This window comes from Stenella coeruleoalba (genome assembly GCF_951394435.1).
Source record: "Stenella coeruleoalba genome assembly, chromosome: 4".
Classification (NCBI taxonomy): Eukaryota; Metazoa; Chordata; class Mammalia; order Artiodactyla; family Delphinidae; genus Stenella; species Stenella coeruleoalba.
Window position 1 is genome coordinate 72,638,997 of NC_137149.1, and position 18,318 is coordinate 72,657,314.

The following is an 18,318-nucleotide window of genomic DNA, read 5'->3' on the forward strand; positions in this document are numbered from 1 at the left end:
TTTCCCTGCAGCGCTAATCACAGAGGTCTTGTGTATACTTGACATTCCCTTAATATGTTAGCTAATTGAGTTAACAGGATATTTATGTATCCATAACACCAAAGGGATTATCAGATTAACAGTTGGTCCAGGCACTTATTAATCAGAATGAGCACGGGCTTTAAACTACAGTATGGCTGCATAGATATATGTACATATACCAGATGAACGTAGGCCTTGATTAAAGCCACATTTTCAGTTACCATTTACCACAGAGTCACATGATTACAGTATATTCTGTATAGTTTGCTGTAATTTAGATCACCTTAAGAAGCATGAGCAACTAATGAAAGAAAGCTGTGGTTCAGGAGTCTTTTTGTAAGTACTGCCTTAAAAAATACTCCATTTGTCTTTGAGAAACCTTGGGTTTTCTTTTTGCTTCCTTGAGAAATAATTAAAGGAGAAATGAAGAAAAATCTTTGGGGAATTAATTTGAACATTTTAATGTTGCATTTGTTAACATTAGCTTTCAAATGCTTAAGTTTTTAAGACTGTAGTTCTGTATATGATGGAACAAATATAGTAATGATGTATTATGCCTTTAATTTGGGGTGTTATCCAGATTTGCTTGGAATAGTCCTATTATACGTTTTGTCCCAGGTTAATTATTACTATTCACTCTCAGAAACGCCCTGGTGTGGAGGATTAAATTTATGGTCAGCTCTTGGAGGTTTACAGATGTGGCTTCTTGCATGAGTGGACAGTTACTCCTTAGCAACAGTGAATTGATAGAGACCGTTTCATTCAAGGAACTTTTACTGTCAGGTAGTTAACAGAAAAGAAGAGGTGTGTTGCTTCCTCTCCCCCTCAAATACACATACATCTAGAACATACATGAAAGTGACAGAGAGGCCAAAATCATATTTCTGGCCACAATGGATTTGTACGGAGAGCAGAGGAGGTTTTGTTTTGGAGAGTACAACAAACATGTAAGGTCCTAAGTGAATGTTGTGAGTTCTGGATTAGCTTTTTTAAATGAAAAAGTATTTAATATGGTTCCTTGCCACCATACTAACAGTAGCTTGAAAACAAACACTGGTTATTCAAGATCTTCCTTAATTTTCAGAAAATCTATTATTTTCATTTTCTAGTGAACCAGAAAATTAGATTATTAGATAATCTAAAATTAGATTATTTTCCTGTTAGCAGTATGGTTTCTAGCATAGCGGCTATCAAACTTTTTGGTTACAGACCCCTTTATACTCTTAAAAATTACTGTAGACCCCAGAGAGCTTTTATTTATGTGTGTTATATCTATTTTTTATTAGAAATTAAACCTGAGAAATTAAAATATTATTTTTATTTATTTATTTATTTTTTTTTTGCGGTACGCGGGCCTCTCACTGTTGTGGCCTCTCCCATTGCGGAGCACAGGCTCCGGACGCACAGGCTCAGCGGCCATGGCTCACGGGCCCAGCCGCTCCGCGGCATGTGGGATCTTCCCGGACCGGGGCATGAACCCGTGTCCCCTGCATCAGCAGGCGCACTCTAAACCACTGCGCCACGAGGGGAGCCCTAAAATATTATATTTAAAATATTATTTTGAGAGTATGCATAATAATCCCATTACATATTAAGATAATATTTTTATGAAAAATTATTTTTCCAGAATGACAACATTTAGTGCAAACAGTGGCCTTGTTTTACACTTCTGCAAATCTCTTTACTATGTGGCTTAATAGAAAAAAACCGGATTCTCCTATTTGCTTCCGCATTAAATCTATTGTGATTTCACATGTCATGTAGCCTCTGGAAAACTTCATTGTATACTTGTAAGAGAATGAGCATGAAAATGGCAAATAACAGCCTAGTGTTTATGAAAGGAGTTTTGACCTTGCAGATTCCTAGAAGGGCCTTTGGGACGCCCAGGAAGCTCCAGATAACACTTTGAGAACTGCTGCTTTGCCAGAAGCTTGGCCTGTATTCGATGAATATTTTCTGCATCCTTGAGGAAGTACAATTTTGTCCCTTTATTTGAGAAGCTGTTTTGTAAATATAACATTTATTAAGCTGATTTTATAGTTCCATGAAGATTTTTGGTCTTACACAGCAAATCCACATATTAACTGATGCTGTTTGCCAAAAATGTAAGCATTTTAAAAATGTAGTTTCTAGAAATACCTTTTGAAAAATAATTTCTTGAAGTTTTTGAGAACTGTACTCGTTTTCTATTTTGTTGTGTTTTTCTGTATTTTTTTAAAAAACCAAGAGTCTGTCAGTGTTTTCAATAAACTCAAAGTAGGGTGTAATGCTAATTATGTGTAACGAATAGTATTTTTTGGCACAATTAAGTTAAATTTAAGTTTTAATAGAAAATAAAAGCTCCTTCAGGATGTTGATATTTTTAAATGTCTTTTTTCCCCATGGATGCTCCCTTTATAGTTATATTTTTAATACACCATAGATGCTGTATTTTGTAGAATTTAATTATGGTTTAATATTTGCCTTTTGTTTGTGCTACTCTTCCAGTCACTTTGCCATTAGACGTGAGCTTGTAGAGATTAATTCCTTTACAAGTTATTTGTAAAAATATTGATATTTCTATCAGAGACGTTTTTGTCTAACAGAATTTTTGTTTTCCATAGGCTTTTAGATTATAATAGGATTAAGAGATCTTAATAAAGATAAAATAGTTCACCCATTTTATAGTTAATGTAAAATTATCTTTTTTACTTTTTAGGTGTGGAGTATGCTGATAACTATTTTTGTTGCTTTAAGTTTAGTGACCATATCACCTTCTAACATTTTTTCTTTAAAATTACTTCCATTCCTTTTTGTACCTTTGTGATTAATTATTTTACTTTATTAAGAAATAGTTTTATAGTAGTCTACATTCTGTTTTTTTTAAAAGGGTACATGGTAGATGATGTATATGTATATATAGTATTTAAAATATTGATACATAGAAAAGCATGTGGTGGAAGGTAATATTTAAAGATTTTTATAAAACTTTTTGTACTCAGTTTTTTTGTGCAGAATTTACTTACGAGCTTGATGACTTGACAGTAGAAATTGGTGAGACATAAGGAAAGTGATCAGGCTATCAATTTGTAACATGCTAGTGTTGATGAAATTTGTCATTTACAAGTGAGAAATAGAAAGCATAGTTCACATAGTCCTTCTGCTGTGCTTTTTTCTTTCATTTGAACTGAATAGAGAAGTGATAGGTAGTAACTATATGTATTAGCTCTTGCTCCATAACAAATTACTGTAGAACATAGTGGCTTAAAACAACATACATTTATTATTGAACAGTGTTTGTGGGTTAGGAATGTGGGGACAGCTTAGCTGGTCCTCTGCTTCAAGTTCTTTCAGAGGCTTTGAGATGGTCATCTCAAGGGCTTGACTAAGAAAAGATTTCTGTTCAAGTTCACTGACCTCTTTGTTGAAAAGATTCACTTCCTCTCCAACAAGGTAGCTGGCTTCATCAGAGCGTGAATGCTGAGAACACAGTAGAGGAAACCAGCAAAATAGAAGTCACTCTCTTTTGTAACCTAGTCACGGAAGTGACATCCCATCATTTTTGCTGTATTTCGCCTGTTAGAAATAAGTCATTATATCTAGACCACACTCAAGGGGAGGATATAAATACCAGAGGTATAAAAAGACATGAATACCAGGAGGCAGGGATCAATGGAAGCCATGTCAGAGATTGCTATCACCTAACTCTTTTTTGCCATAGCTATATAAAATAATGATGCGATACATTGAGAATGCGTTCATAGATAATTTTTATTCATTTATCTTTTGAGTACAGAGCCTCTATTAACTTCGTGGGAGTTTTTGAAATATAGATGAGTTCCTTTTGATATGATGTTTTGCTGGTCTGCTGTCTTTCTGTTTCTTTGCATCAATTCCTTCAGTCCCTAAATAGGATTTTAGGTCCCCCCCACCCCTATGCTTCTTTACGTTTACAAGTACTTATTACATACTGGAATTAGTTAAATCCTATTCTCTTTCTTTTGAAGATGCCAGATAGTATAGGCTGTCATACAGCTGTACTGTTTTACTTAAGAATGTCACATGCTTTGTTTGTTTCATAAGAATTTGAAATGGAATTTATGTTACGTGTTTTGCATATTGAGGTGCTCAGCAATGCAATTAGTAGAGAAGTTTGGATGTAATCCAGTGATTTGCAAAGTATGGTCTCTGGTTGGCAACATCATCATCTCCTTGTTTGGAATGCAAATTCTCTGCCTCACTCCAGACCTACTGAATCAGAAATTCTAGGGGCGGGGCCCAGCAATCTGTGTTTTAACAAATTCTTGAGGTGATTCTGATGGCCACTGAAGTTTCAAAACCACTAATCTATTCATTCCCTTTAGAACTTCAATATTACTTTTCCAAAAACTTTTGGCCTGTAATAGAAATCTTGCTTTTACTATTGTATGCAAAACTTTCCAGGAAAACAAACATTTTTTCCCTACTCATTTTACAGATAAAGGATACAAAAAAGAAACACAGTACGTGCTTTGTGTATTTCAAGCCTGTTGGCTGGGCAGCATGTATGTTGGCCAGGACAGGTGCGATTGTTGAGGGAGACAGGACGGGGAATTTTGAGATGCATTTTCTTTCTCATTACACTGTTTCTTTTGTTAACAAAAGTCAAATACCAAACGGTGATTATTTTAGATGAAAATTGTATTGGTTTAACATTATATCACATATTAAATTTTCTTAGTAGCATTTTGAAAATACATTTGCTAATTGTCAAAGAATGGATTGTATAATGTTTCGTCAACTTTTAAGTTCTGTTTCAGTGAACACTTACCAATAAAGATTTGCATTGAATTATCTTAGATGAAATATGGGTCTCACAAGAAGGACCCTTTATAAGTTCTCATGCCAGCTTTCTGATGTGTAGATACTGTTTGGAAAGACATCTATATCTGTCTATCTATGTTGCATAATTTTTGTGTTCTTAATTCTTTTCAGTTGATTTTTTAAAAATCTGTCCTATGATACTACTGTAGTAAGATTAAAATTTAAAGCAAAATGTTTGTAATTTTAACTACCTTCGTAGCATACTTAATAGTTTGGTTATATTCTTTTATTTTTATGTTTTGTGAAAGTTTGATAAATGTTTTTGAGGACTAAATTTTGAGAGGTCTGACTAGTATTTTCTTACTTCACATGAATTCACATTGTAGTTAGCTGGAGTGATGCATGTTGCTCGTGTATTGACTTAGGGAAAGTTATTAGGATTACAGAGTGGGTTGCTGAAGTTGGTATGGTTTTTTTATCTTACACACCTAGGACAATAGTCATTCATTTAAATAGTCATGTATTTAAATGTGAAAACTACGTCACATAGTGAAGTCCAGTAGTGCTCTAAAAAAATCTATACTGTTCTAAAGAAAATCAAGTAATAGTAGACATTAAGAACATTTAATATGCTCTGCCTTCCTTGATTTCCCATTTAGTTTGGTGTCTGGGACTCTGCTAGTTTGTATTGTTTGCTGGATTCTTTTAGCTTAGTAATATAGGAAGCAGCAAGGTACCTCAGGATGGATGAGAATTACCATGAAGTGTAGCTCATTTTAGTAGACTTGTGGATGCCTAATGATTTTTGAAACATGATGGCTGCCTTATATATCTTTTTCAATCTTCTTGGTTTTTGTAAGTTTAGCGTATCCTTTTATTGCACGGGTGGTAAAATAAGGTGCTTCATTCTTCATTTTAAGGCCATTTGCTGCTTTAAGATCTTTTTGTATAAACCTCTTATTCTGGTAAAACATGCACAGAAAAAGTTTAAATAAATTATTGGCAGATGTTTCATTGACAAGCAAACACTTGAAAGCCGTTTTTTTCCTATGCATTTAGTTAATGAATTAGATTACTTTTTCCTCTTTAGGAATAGTTTTGATGCAGTTTTTAAGATTGGATTTAGTAAACCATTCTGACTTTGTTGAAGTTATTATGGTATAAAATTTTCCTTGAAAAAGTTATTTGTTTTTTAAATTTTTCTACTTAGAAATGTCATTTTTCTTCAAACAAACTTATAATTTGCATGACACATAAATTTTAAATTAGGGTTTATAGGCACATTTGACCAATGTAAATTGAGAATGTTTATACATAGCTTATTTCTTAAAGTTTAATAATGTGTGCCAATGAGTGAGAGTCACTCAAATTAGTATTTACTGACTTCTATAGAAGTAGACTTAGTGTGCCCTAGGGGTTTATATATATGAATTGGCTATACCCCCTATCCTCCCACAAGTCAAGGGAAGTAATAACCTTTCCACACTTCTGTCAACAACAGTAAAACAATTCACACTAACACTTGAACCTCCCTCGTAGCTTTACTAAAGTGAATATCCATCATCTTCCAAGTTACCTTGCACTACCTGCAGTATTTAAGAGCCCATTGATCACTTTCCCTATTAAACTGTTAAAATAACAAGATCAGATGTTGATTATCAAACTTAGTGTTAATTTCATGGAGTTTGATATTTGTGTATGCACAAGTGTGCTGTTTTAACTGATGTCTCACTTCGTTTGTGATTACAACTAGTGGGGGAAACCTTGTTATGAAGTTGTTAGACTGGGATTTCATCAGGAAGTCTGACGTTACATTTGAATTGTTGGTCCTCTGCAAGAAAACAGAATGCTGCTTTTGACGGAATAAGCCAGGACAATGAGGCGAGGGGTTTTATTTCAAGGTTTTCTTTGGTGATGGCATAAATACATAACAGGTTATGAAATCCAATTACTATATTAAATTTCATCACTTGTTTTTTAGGTATTCCAATAACTGTACCACCTCCAGGTAAAACTTTTTTTCATGTTTTCTCCATCATTGTTAATAAACATGAAATTTCAAGCTTACAGTTACAGGAGGGACAGTGTTGATGTGGTTAGAATGTGGAATAGGCTATTGGGATTTCAAGGTCCTATTTTCAGCTCTGCCTTTGCTTCATTCGAGTTTTGATTAAGATATTTAGTTTTCTTATACTTGTCTTACCCATTTCTGTAGAAATAGACATTCTGAGAAAGTTTTTACCATATCAATTTATTAAAGAAAACAGTATAGGATTAAAAATAAAATTTTTATTAAAAATTGTTTTTTCAGACCAATGAATTTTTTATGTATGATGAAGTGACTGCAAGAGAAGAGAAAGATCATTTATCTTGACTTTATCATGGTTTCTGATTTTTTTATTTTTACCCTGCTGGCATAACTCAATGTTGTGAGAAAGTATGTTCTGAACCACACAGATAGGTTGACAGCTGGACAGATGGTTGTTCATAGAGCAATGATTAAATTGTTCATTGTTGTAAGGATATGATCAATAGGAGTTTATATGTGGCCCAGTGTTTTTTACATTTTTTTTCAGTTCTTTTTAAATTTTTTTATTTTTTGGTAGTGTGATACAAATATGATAGCAAGTGTATTTACTGAGTTCAGTATTAAAAGTCAAGAAGTATAAAGAGAATGAGAGGTGACAATGCTTGGAAGGGTGGGTCTAAGTTCAAAATGACCTTGATAAACAGAAAATAGTGGAGTTTAGATAGCATGGGATAGTATACATATTTAGATGTGGGATAGAGAGTCACTGATTATGTATGAATATGGCTGAAAAAGACGTACTAGGAAAAGTCATAAAGGAATCATTGGTGTGTCTTTATAGGTTAAAAAGAAGTGATTGTAAGGCTATATAAAGTAGGATTGTGACTCTAGGACTAATGTAGTAATTGCTAAATTTTACACTGCTAAGATGCTTAATAGAGGAGAACCTAAAAACTGGACACAGTGAAGATGAGCATGGTGAATTTGAAACAGCTTGAAGCAGGGCTAAAAATGGATTTAAATGGACTTTTGAGAAGGGTTAGGAGAACTGGGGTTCATTTTTACCTAGAATACTAAAAAGGCTTAGTGGAAGTGTTTTCAAACATGTATTTCAATGGATTGCTTTTTGTCCTCATGCAGATCAGCATATGAATTGTAGTGAGAGAGATTCGAATTATATAATTTAATGTGCTTCCTAATAGGGTTATTAAAGCTTGGCAGGAATTGGTGTCATAAGGAATTGGTATCATAAGTTGTAGAATCTTCAAGTCTTGTTGGGATATTTTATTGCCTATCTGAATTTGAAAGTGCAGAGTAGATTTAACTGTTAAGGTCCCTTGTAGCCATACTCTGTGGTATTTCATTTAGGTTTTGTGAATTATTCACAATGCAGACCTCATGATATAAAGGTGCAAATTATTTCATTTCTAAACTAATTTAAAAACTATATTGTGTGCTTTTCTTTATAAATTAGTTCTTTAGGGTTGTGCTATTTAAAACGTATTTTATGATGGATGTTCTCAGCCTTAAGCATTTATATATTTACTGGTAAGATTTTATTTATAAATTACACATTTTAAGGAAATTTATATACATCTAAACTCTCAAAATATTTTTTGAAAGAGGTAAATGCTATTTTATTTGCTTTTCTTCTAAAATACTTAAAATATATCTGGTGGCAACACTACTACTGTTTTATATATGGAAAAGGTAAGGCATTGAGATTAACTTTCTCACACTCACAAAATGGGCTGTGTGTGGTGCTGAAAATAAGACCGGGTGTCCTGACTCCCAGTTTGTGCTCTGTGTATTAGACCAGACTGTTCATTTAAAGTTATATTCCTCCAAAAATCTGTTCATAAATTTAAGCTCCACTTTTTTTCTGTCCATTATAACATAGAGAAGCACGTTATATCCCCAGAGAAATTTAGTGACACACAGCAACCTTAACTCTTGGCATTAAGTGTACATTCTGTTAACTTTTTTTATCTTATGATTGAATGTTTCAGGTTTTCCTCCTCCACCAGGCGCTCCACCTCCGTCTCTTATACCAACAATAGAAAGGTAATCAGTATGGGTACTGTAAACTTTATCATTGATAGGCTTCTGACAGAAGAATCATATGTATCTTGGTAATATTTTCAAAGGTTTAATTTTATAAACAATAGTACCTGCCTTTTAATTCATAAGTCTAGATCTGTATTAGTTACTTTTATATAAGATGTTGGACCTATAGCCTAATAACAAAACAGGACAAAGAAAACTAAATGATAGTATTTTGAAATATCTTGCTTTGATTTACGATACTCTTATTAAAGAAACCCCTAGATTGTAAAATCTTGGCTGTAGTCAAGTTTTGTGGGATGTACAAACAGATGATTAGTAATCATGAATAATGCATGTCTGTTTTAGGATTAAGTAAGGATAACTATTTTCAGGGACCACAGTAAAGCAAAGCTGCCTTATTCCTTGCTACCCAGTGCAACTCAGCTTCCACAAAGGAAGATTGGATCCCTTCTGCGTGGCAGTAGCCTTATTTTTTATACCCTGCTTTTATGGTTTATGTTATTTGGAATGCTGTGGTAAAGAACATTTACCTCATGGATGGCAATACCATGTTTAACCCCATAGGTTTTGGAATCACACTAACCTGGTTCAAATTTGGCTTCAGAATTTCCCAGCTTTGTGTTCTTAGGCAAGGTTCAAAACTATTCATTGAGACTCAGATTCCTCTTTTACCAAATGGGGGGTTGATAGAGTTGTGAAGATTAAAACAGCTAGTGAATATAAAGCATCAGCACCATTCTTTGCAGATAGAAATAACTAATAAATGGTAGCTATTATTATTTCCTCTTAAGTGGCAAATAAACTCTATAAAAAATACTGTATTTCTGAAAAAGTGATTTAAACTATATGAAAAGAAAAATTGTGAGAACTTTACATCAATAACATCAAACCAAGCATATGATTTTCAAACGAAATGATAAAACTCGGTGAAGTGTGACTTGTGAGACCATAGGATTTAATTTTAAGTTCTTGTTAAACATATATTTGTTTTCACAATCACAATGTTAAAAAGTAGTATTTGTTGATTCTATCAGTAGCGCTGAATTTCTGATTTTTAATTATTAAAGTCAGTTTTTTAAGGCAAAATTTTAACTAAAGTCTGAAATACTTCGTTAGCCTCGAAGTTTCTGTTACTTATTGTGAGTCAGGCTGAATTGATTGGATTACTCATGTTAATACTAACAAGCTATATTTTCTTTACAAGTAGGTGTTAGGTTTTGAGGTTAAACAGCCTGTGTTTTTAAGTATTAAAAAATAAAGTTACAGAATTACAGGTACCATTATATGGTGATTAAATAAAAGTCATAATTCTGCTTTATGTTTTGCATTTGCACCTAATTATTAAAATTCAGAACTTCCTTGCAACACATAAAAATATATTTTTCTTCGACAGTGGACATTCCTCTGGTTATGATAGTCGTTCTGCACGTGCTTTTCCATATGGCAATGGTAAGTGTTATTTTTTAATTGCCCAGATTCAGTTTGAATCAGTAAAGTACTTAAGTACTTTAGTACTTTTAAAACAATAGAAACATAGTTCCATTGTTTAAAGTACTATCTTACAGAGCAATTAAAAAATATTTACTACAGGAATAACTAGGTCTTACATATATTCCAGGTCACTTAACAGAAATACTTTTCATTTCTTTACCAGCCATACTTTTAAAAATTAACAAATGGTGACACAACAGGGATATTTGTCCCTTGCCTTTTCCCAAAAGGATTTAGGATTTGTCACCAAATTGTCGATCTTCACTGTCCATAATCTTTTTTGTTTCTTAACTCACGGTATCTGACTAACCTCTTTCTCATCTTTCCCCCTCACTGGATTATCTTTTCTTCTAGCTCATTTGGCAGGTTCTCCTTCATGTTCACTCTTGACAACTTTATCCCTTCTAAGGCCTTCTAATACCACTTTCTGCTTAGATTTCTTGATCCATTCATTTATTTTAAAAGAGCTGTGCATTGTACTAGGTTTTAAGGATACAGTAAACTAGACATAGGTTTGCTTGCCTTCAACAAATTATAAGCTAGTGAGGAAACAACCAGGTGACAGAAGAGGGTATCATAGGAGCATGATGGAGGGGTCTCCCACTCCACTGGAGTGGGGTGTAGATGATTTGGGGTTCAAACATGTTCAGAAACATGGGGGTGTGAGAGAGTGTGGTAGGCTTTATGAACTGAATGAAGTGTGGTGTGGTTGGAGAGTAGAGAATATGATGAACATCTAGAGATGAGATAAGAAATGGTGCGGGGGCATTACAGCCATGCTGTAGAGTTTAGACCTTAGTCAGAGGGCTGTGAGGAGCCATTTAGTTTTATGCTGATTTGCATAATTGTTAGGTTTACATTTGAAAAGCGTCCATTCTGGCTACTTACTGTGAGGAGATTGGGGATTTGTAGTGTGGGAGAAAGGTGGGAAGGGCAGAGATGCCTGCTTGATTGGGAGAACAAGAAGCTGTTAGAGTAATCCAGGGGAAGAAACTTATAGTCCTGAATTCAGCGGATACCATGGGGGATGGAGAAAATTAGTGGTTCCAAAGGCATTTAAGGAGTAGAATTTGTAAGGCTTGGTGAGAGATCAGATATTTGTATCAGTCATATACTTTCAGTTAACCTTCTAGGTTTCTGTGTCAGGGTTTTGTACTGTCCTTCAGACCCACCTTGTTCAAAGCCACATATTCCATTCATTCACATCAAAAGGTAGTCTTTCTGTTATTTGTTTCAGTGGTTATGTCACATTTTTTCCCCTGGGCTCCCAGGAAGTCATACTCTTTGGGTTGGAATCTTGCTTCCCCCTCTCATTATTTATGTGACTTTTGTAGATCTTTAACCATTAAATGGAGAGCATGATTCTTCCTCATAAGATCAGAGAGAATACACTGAAGCATGTTAGTCCTGCCATTTAATAAACACTCAAATATTAGCTGTTACTTTTCTGATTATCCCGATCTCCAACAAGCTCCAAGTTCCTTCCCTTTTCTGCACTTGGAGGCGGTTATTTTTCACATCTGTTAATTGAAGCTTGAATATAAAGGACTCAGCACAGTACCTGTAATATGTACATACTCGATAAGCATTACTTATAAAATTAATTAAAATTTATTTTTACCTTTTTTATGGCACTTAACATTTTCTGCTTTGTCATTAAATTCCTGTATATTTGTTTCAGTACAGATGAACTTGAGGAATAGCCCATATCAGAAAGAATAAGACTTTATTCTTGAGATTACCTGCTCAGTTTCCTTGTGGAAGATTTCATTTTTAAAAAACTGGCTAATTAAGCATTTAACTTTTTCTCAAAGTAATACATGCACATTTTTAATAAAAAAGCAAGAGTTTTCTGCTCACTCTTTACCACCCCCTCAGAGATGAGCGGTTTTCCCCCCTTTAATGAGGATGTCTTTAGTACTAACAATGATAAAGCATAGCACAAGAATTAAATAGAGGAAAGTTAGGTTTCTTTATTCCAGTCAAACAAAGCCTTGGGATGAAGATGATAAATACTACTTCCTCTTTATCGGTAATTCTGTTTTACCTTTGTTTATTTTAGAATTTTGTAGTTCATCCTCAAATACTACTAAACTAAGTAACTGTAGATGGAAAACAATGATTTTTCTTGATGTGCATATTAAGATTGTGCTTACAAAGTAATACCTAGTTTAAAAGTAATCTTTGCAGGAATATTGAAGAACTGCAGAGACAGACATTTTTAATGGTTTTTAGTTCTTTTGATGGTCTGCATGGCATTTCTACATAGGCTTATCACCCTATTTCTTGATTATATAACTTTAGATACCATCTGTTATCTTCTTATTGTGATGGATGTATATTTTACTCACTTACCATCATTATTCCTCTCCTATTCCCCTGAAGTGAAATTATATTACTCTTTCTTCCTCTTTTTATTTATATACCTACCCTCTGTTTCATGTACCATCAGTCTCTACTACTGTGTCTTTCCAAGCCTTCACCTCTTTTTCCACCTCTGCCTCCCTGCTTTGATCAGCTGTACTTCTAACATTCTGTCTTGTAACCAAAATTATCTGTGCCCTGACAAATATTTTATTCTAAAAGCTAAACAGTAAACCATAGTCACATTATTATGACTGTGTAAATATTCTGTACTATAGCGATAATTATACTCAAGCCCCTCAAAGAAGAAATTTTCTATGGCAAATACATTAAAAGTATCATTTTTTTTAACACTTCATCAACTGTGCAAAGTCATACCACATTTTAATTGGGTTCATATTTGAACCATGAGTTTCTCTACCTCAAGTATACAAAGATATTCTTCAATACATTTTTCCCCAAAAAAAGTTTTCAAATTTCTTTTTCCTGTGTAAGTTCTTAAGCCATCTGGAATTAATTTTTGCCTACGTTATGAAGTAAAGATGTAATTGTCCCAGTGTTACTTGTTTATCCTTCCTGAGGGATCTACAGTGTCATCTCTCCATTCGTGTATCAAGTTTCCCTGCATGCATGGATCTGTTTCTTACCTTTCTAGACTATTCATTTGGTTAATTTAACTGTCCCTGTGCTAATAATGCCACACTACCTTAATTTTGAGTTCTTAGTAAATCTGATACCTGGTTCAGCGAAATCTATCTACCTTATTCTGCTTCAGAAGTATTTTGGGGCCATTGCTCTTATATATCTATTTTAGAATCAACTTTGCAAATTCCATGAAAAACTCTGTTGATTTTTATTAATAATTAACGCTTATATTATGCATACAGTATGACAAACACTGTTAACTCATGTAATCCTCACAGTCTTATAAAGCAGGCATAGTGTTGCCACCCTCATTCTATGGACTAGGGAATTTAAGAACAGCCAGATTAAGGCCATTTTCCCAATGTCACACAATAAGTGGCAGAGGCAGGCTTTGAAACCTTGTAGCCTTGCTCCAGAGTCCTTTCTCTTACTATACCATGTTATTTGTTACATTGATGCTCTAGAACACTTTGTAGGAATTCATTCATACCTTACAACATTGTGTTAATGTATGAACGAGTACTCTCCATTTAGGGAGGTGTTCTTTAATGTGTTTCAGCTGAGTGCTATAATTGTCTCCATACACTTCTTGCACATCTTTGGTTAGATTTAGTCATAGGTACCTATTTTTTGTTCTTATAAATGGTATATTCACTTAAGCTCCATGTACTGTTTGTGTTTGCTTGTATTTAGAAATATAATTGGTTTTTGTTTTATTTGTATGTATATATATTGATCAATATATATGTTGATCTTGTAGCCTGTTACCTGTTGAACTCTCACTATAATTTGTCTGTGAATTCTCTTTAGGCAGTATCATCTGCAATTCCTTCCGTTTCAGATTCTTATTCCTCACCTCCCCCCGCCCCCAACCCCCTTTTTTTGGTCTTATTGTTCTGGCTAGGATCTCCATATAATATTGAAGTACTGAAAGTGGAGTTCTTGTCTGGGGATACCCCCCCTTTTTTTTTAAAGGAAATGCTTTTATATTTATACTACTAGATTTTTACTCTTAGGTTTTTGATAAAACCCTATGTCAGTATAAGGAAAATCTCTTCTTGTTTTCCAAGGGCTTTTAAACTGTGAACGGATATTGAGCTTTATGAGATGCTTTCTGAGTTGATCATACTGTTTTCCTTCTCTGTTAAATGTGGCAGATTTCTAAATTTTTCTAATATTGAGCCACCTTTTATTTGCTGAGGTAAACCTAACTTGGTCATGATTGATTTTACCTTTTTATTTTTAAAAATAAACACTGACTTATTTAGGATTTTGACAACTAAGTTCATATGTAAGATTGTTCTGTGATTCTCCTTTATTTGTACTGTCCTTAACTGGTTTTAGTATTAAGGTTATACAAGCCACATGGGATAAGTTAGGCAATAATCTTTTTTTCCTATTCTCTGGAAGTTTGTATATTATTAGAGTGATCTGTAGTAAAAGTCACCTGTAAAAGCCATCTGGTCTTGGGGGAAGGTTTTAAATTACGGGTTTAATGTCTTTAATAATTATGGTACTAGTCAAGATTTCTTTTCACTCTTGAGTTACTTAATGTGTTGGTCTAAAGTATATAATATTCTCTGTATTGTTTAATCTCTGCAACATCTGTAGTTGTAGTCCCTTATTGGTTCTGATAATTTTTATGAGGTCTCTTTTTTCTTAATCCTGTCAAAAGATTATTATGTTTTATTCATCTAGTCTTTAAAAACCAACTTTTAGCTTTGTTTATTGTATGGTAGTTTTCTATTTACTTGATTTCTACTTTTATCTTTATTATCTCCCTTCTGTTAGATTTTTCTATTTTTTCCTAGGTTCATAAGTTGAAAGCTTAATTCATTCACTTTCCATCTTTTCTAATGTAGTGTTTTTTAAGATTAATTTCCCTCCAGAACAGTTTTCATTTCTAGACTTTTGATATATTGGGTTTTTGTTTATGTTCGGTTTTTAAATTATTTTAAATTTATGACTTTTTTGACCCTTGAGTTATCAGAAGTGTGTTTTAAATTTGATATATATGGAGATTATTTTCCCATAATTTTTAATTTTTACTTCTAATTTAAATTGTATGGTGGTCGGAGAACATGGTGTCTATTACACTTATCCTTTGAAAGTACATAGTATATTTTTATAAATGTTTCATATGGGTGAGAAGAATGAGTATTCTTTACCTGCCCTGGGCAGTATTCTATGTTATGTCCATTAAATCAACTTTGTTAGCGGTATTTTGCTCGGTCCTCATATATCTATAGTGATTTTTTTGTTTGCTTGAAGTGTCAGTAATGGAAAGAGTATGTTAATCTCCCACGATCATGGTGGATTTTTCTATTTCTACCTGTATTCTGTTAGTTTTTACTCCGTAAAAAGTAAGGCAATGGTGTTAGATATTTGGAAGTTTAATTTGTTCTGTCTTCTTGGTCAGTTGCATCCTCCACCTTCAAGTAGTCATCCTTTCTTCCCGGAGTAATCCTTTTTGTATGAGTCTGCTTTAATACAGCTACTCATATGGAAATTGGGGGATATTAGTATTTTATTTTATTACTATTTTATTTTATTACTATTTTATTAGTATTTTATTTTATTAGTATTTTCCTTTTTTTCTCCCATTCTTTTACTTTCAACCATTTTGTGTGTTTTTTATGTCTCTTATCTTCAGCATTTAGGTAGAATTTTTAAAAGTACAAATCAATAATCTCTGTCACTTAACTGATTAATTAATTCAGTGTCTTTTGTATTGTGATTTTTGAGCTATTCACACTTGTCTCCCATACCCCCATTCTTTCTAGTTCTGTTTTGAATTGACTGAATTTTTCAGGTGATATTTTAAAAATTCTATTTTTCCCTACATTGTTTTGAAATAATATACTTATTTCTGTTTTTTAGTGGTTACTCTTGAAATGTAGTATGCATATATCTGGTAGAAGTTTTTTTTGGTGAACTCTGTTGTTTATAACTTTCGCTTATTTTTGTTTATGAATGCCTTTGTTTTAATCTTATTCTTGAAATATAATTTTGAGTACATATTTCTAGGTTGTTACTTTCTTTCAGCACTTTGAAGATGTCCTTATGTATTCTGGTTTATATTTTTGATGTATTGGGAAGTTTGTGGTGTATCTAATTCTCATTTGCTGTTCACCTTGCAAAATGAAGTGTCTATATGTTAGATCTTTAAGGTTTGTTTCTGGGTATTTACCCAGACTGTGGGTATTCACCATATGTTATTTCTCTATTCTATATATAAAATAATTTTTTTTAATCTAGTGAAGCATTTTTGTGGGATATTTACTTTTTTTGGTCTTCTTTGTTTTTTAGGTACCATAATTTTTGTTTTTAATTATTATTATTTTTTCTCTGTAGTTGCCTTTCCCCACCTTCCTGGTTCTGCTCCTTCATGGCCTAGTCTTGTGGACACCAGTAAGCAATGGGACTATTACTCAAGAAGAGAGAAAGACCGAGATAGAGACAGAGACAGAGACCGAGAACGAGATCGTGATCGAGACAGAGAAAGAGAACGCACCAGAGAGAGAGAGAGGGAGCGTGATCATAGTCCCACGCCGAGTGTTTTCAACAGGTATGTTCAGCGTGCAGTAATTTGTACACCTGTATTTTATATGCACTTTAGAATTTATATTCAGTGCCAGGATGGAAGATCCACTACAATTGGGAAAGGATTGCTTGAAGAGTAGTTAGGATAGCCATTTTAAAAGCATCAAGGCTGTTTATTCATAAGGACTTCCCACTACCTAAAGCAGCAGTCTTCAAATTTGTTTGTTCATTTCTTCCTTAAAACAATTTTGAAAATGTCATACCCCCTCACATATTTTTATCTTGGCATCAAAAATTTTTCACCTTAAGTATAAATAGTTGGCTATATAGATATAATTTCCAGTCTGTTATAAATCTCACAATTTTAAAATAAAGTTATCATTACTCTATTATATATCCATTGGATTAAGAATACTATAGTGATTTGCTGAACATCATTATCCATTTTTAAAAAATACATAAACAAGCTCTGTAACAGTTGGAAATTCTGCGTTTCTTTTTGTGCTTGAATTCTTACTTCTGAGCCACGTCCCCCAAAGAATTTTATTCTAATGCAAAATATTTTTTTTCTTGAAAGTTTTTTTAATTGATCCATCCTATCAGTCTTCCCTGCAACATACCTATGTAAGTTAAAATGTATTAAAAAATTAATGACCATAAGATTAAGTATTTAAAAATTTTTTGATTTTAGTTATTTATTTTTATATATAAATATAATACAAATTCTGAAAAATAATTTAACATAACTACATTCTTTAATGTGATGGAAGCGCTTCTTCCCATCCCTAAATAATATTTGCATCCATGAATGAATGTTGCTACTGTTAGGGGAAAAAAGGCTTTGCCATTGATTATATTTCTTTCTTTCTTTCTTTTTTTAATATATAAATGTAAGCATTGAGAAACCTTGTTCACATAAAATATGTAAATAAGAATTGATGGAATTTTGTTGCGGTTCTGTCACTAAGTTATTTGAGCACTTTAAGATTTAGTGATATGTCAAAATTACACAGCTAACCTGTCATGAAAAGTTACTTTTAAGAATCTATTACCTCATGGCTCAGTTTTCTTAAAAGCAGATAGTTGGAAACCACCTGATTGTTACTTGGTGAAATTGTTTTCTACGGCTGCTACAATAAAAGTACCATAGACTGGTTAGCCTAGAACAACAGAAATTTACTCTCACAGGTCTGGAGGCTAGAGGTCTGATATCAAGGTGGCAGCAGGTTTAGTTCCTTTTTGTAGGCTTTGAGAGAATTTGTTCCCCGCCTCTCTTGTAACTTCTGGTGGTTGTTAGCAATCCTTGGTATCCCTTGGTTTGTAGATGATGCTTCACTCCAATCTGTGTCTGTCTTCACACAGCATTCTCCTCTCTG

General features: G+C 33.4%; 1 protein-coding gene across 15 annotated transcripts in view; it reads left to right on the top strand.

Annotated features, from left to right (window-relative positions):
* FIP1L1 (factor interacting with PAPOLA and CPSF1) overlaps nt 1-18,318 on the top strand; it is a 67,016-nt gene that overhangs the window by 39,520 nt on the left and 9,178 nt on the right. For 7 of the 15 annotated variants that reach the window (XM_079920833.1, XM_079920846.1, XM_079920840.1 and 4 more), the window contains 4 exons: nt 6,785-6,811; nt 8,842-8,896; nt 10,293-10,348; nt 16,754-16,967. In XM_079920833.1, the coding sequence (XP_079776959.1) occupies nt 6,785-6,811; nt 8,842-8,896; nt 10,293-10,348; nt 16,754-16,967 (352 nt within the window). The remainder of the gene's footprint in view (nt 1-6,784; nt 6,812-8,841; nt 8,897-10,292; nt 10,349-16,753; nt 16,968-18,318) is intronic. The other 8 variants (XM_079920841.1, XM_079920834.1, XM_079920842.1 and 5 more) reach the window with 2 other exon arrangements.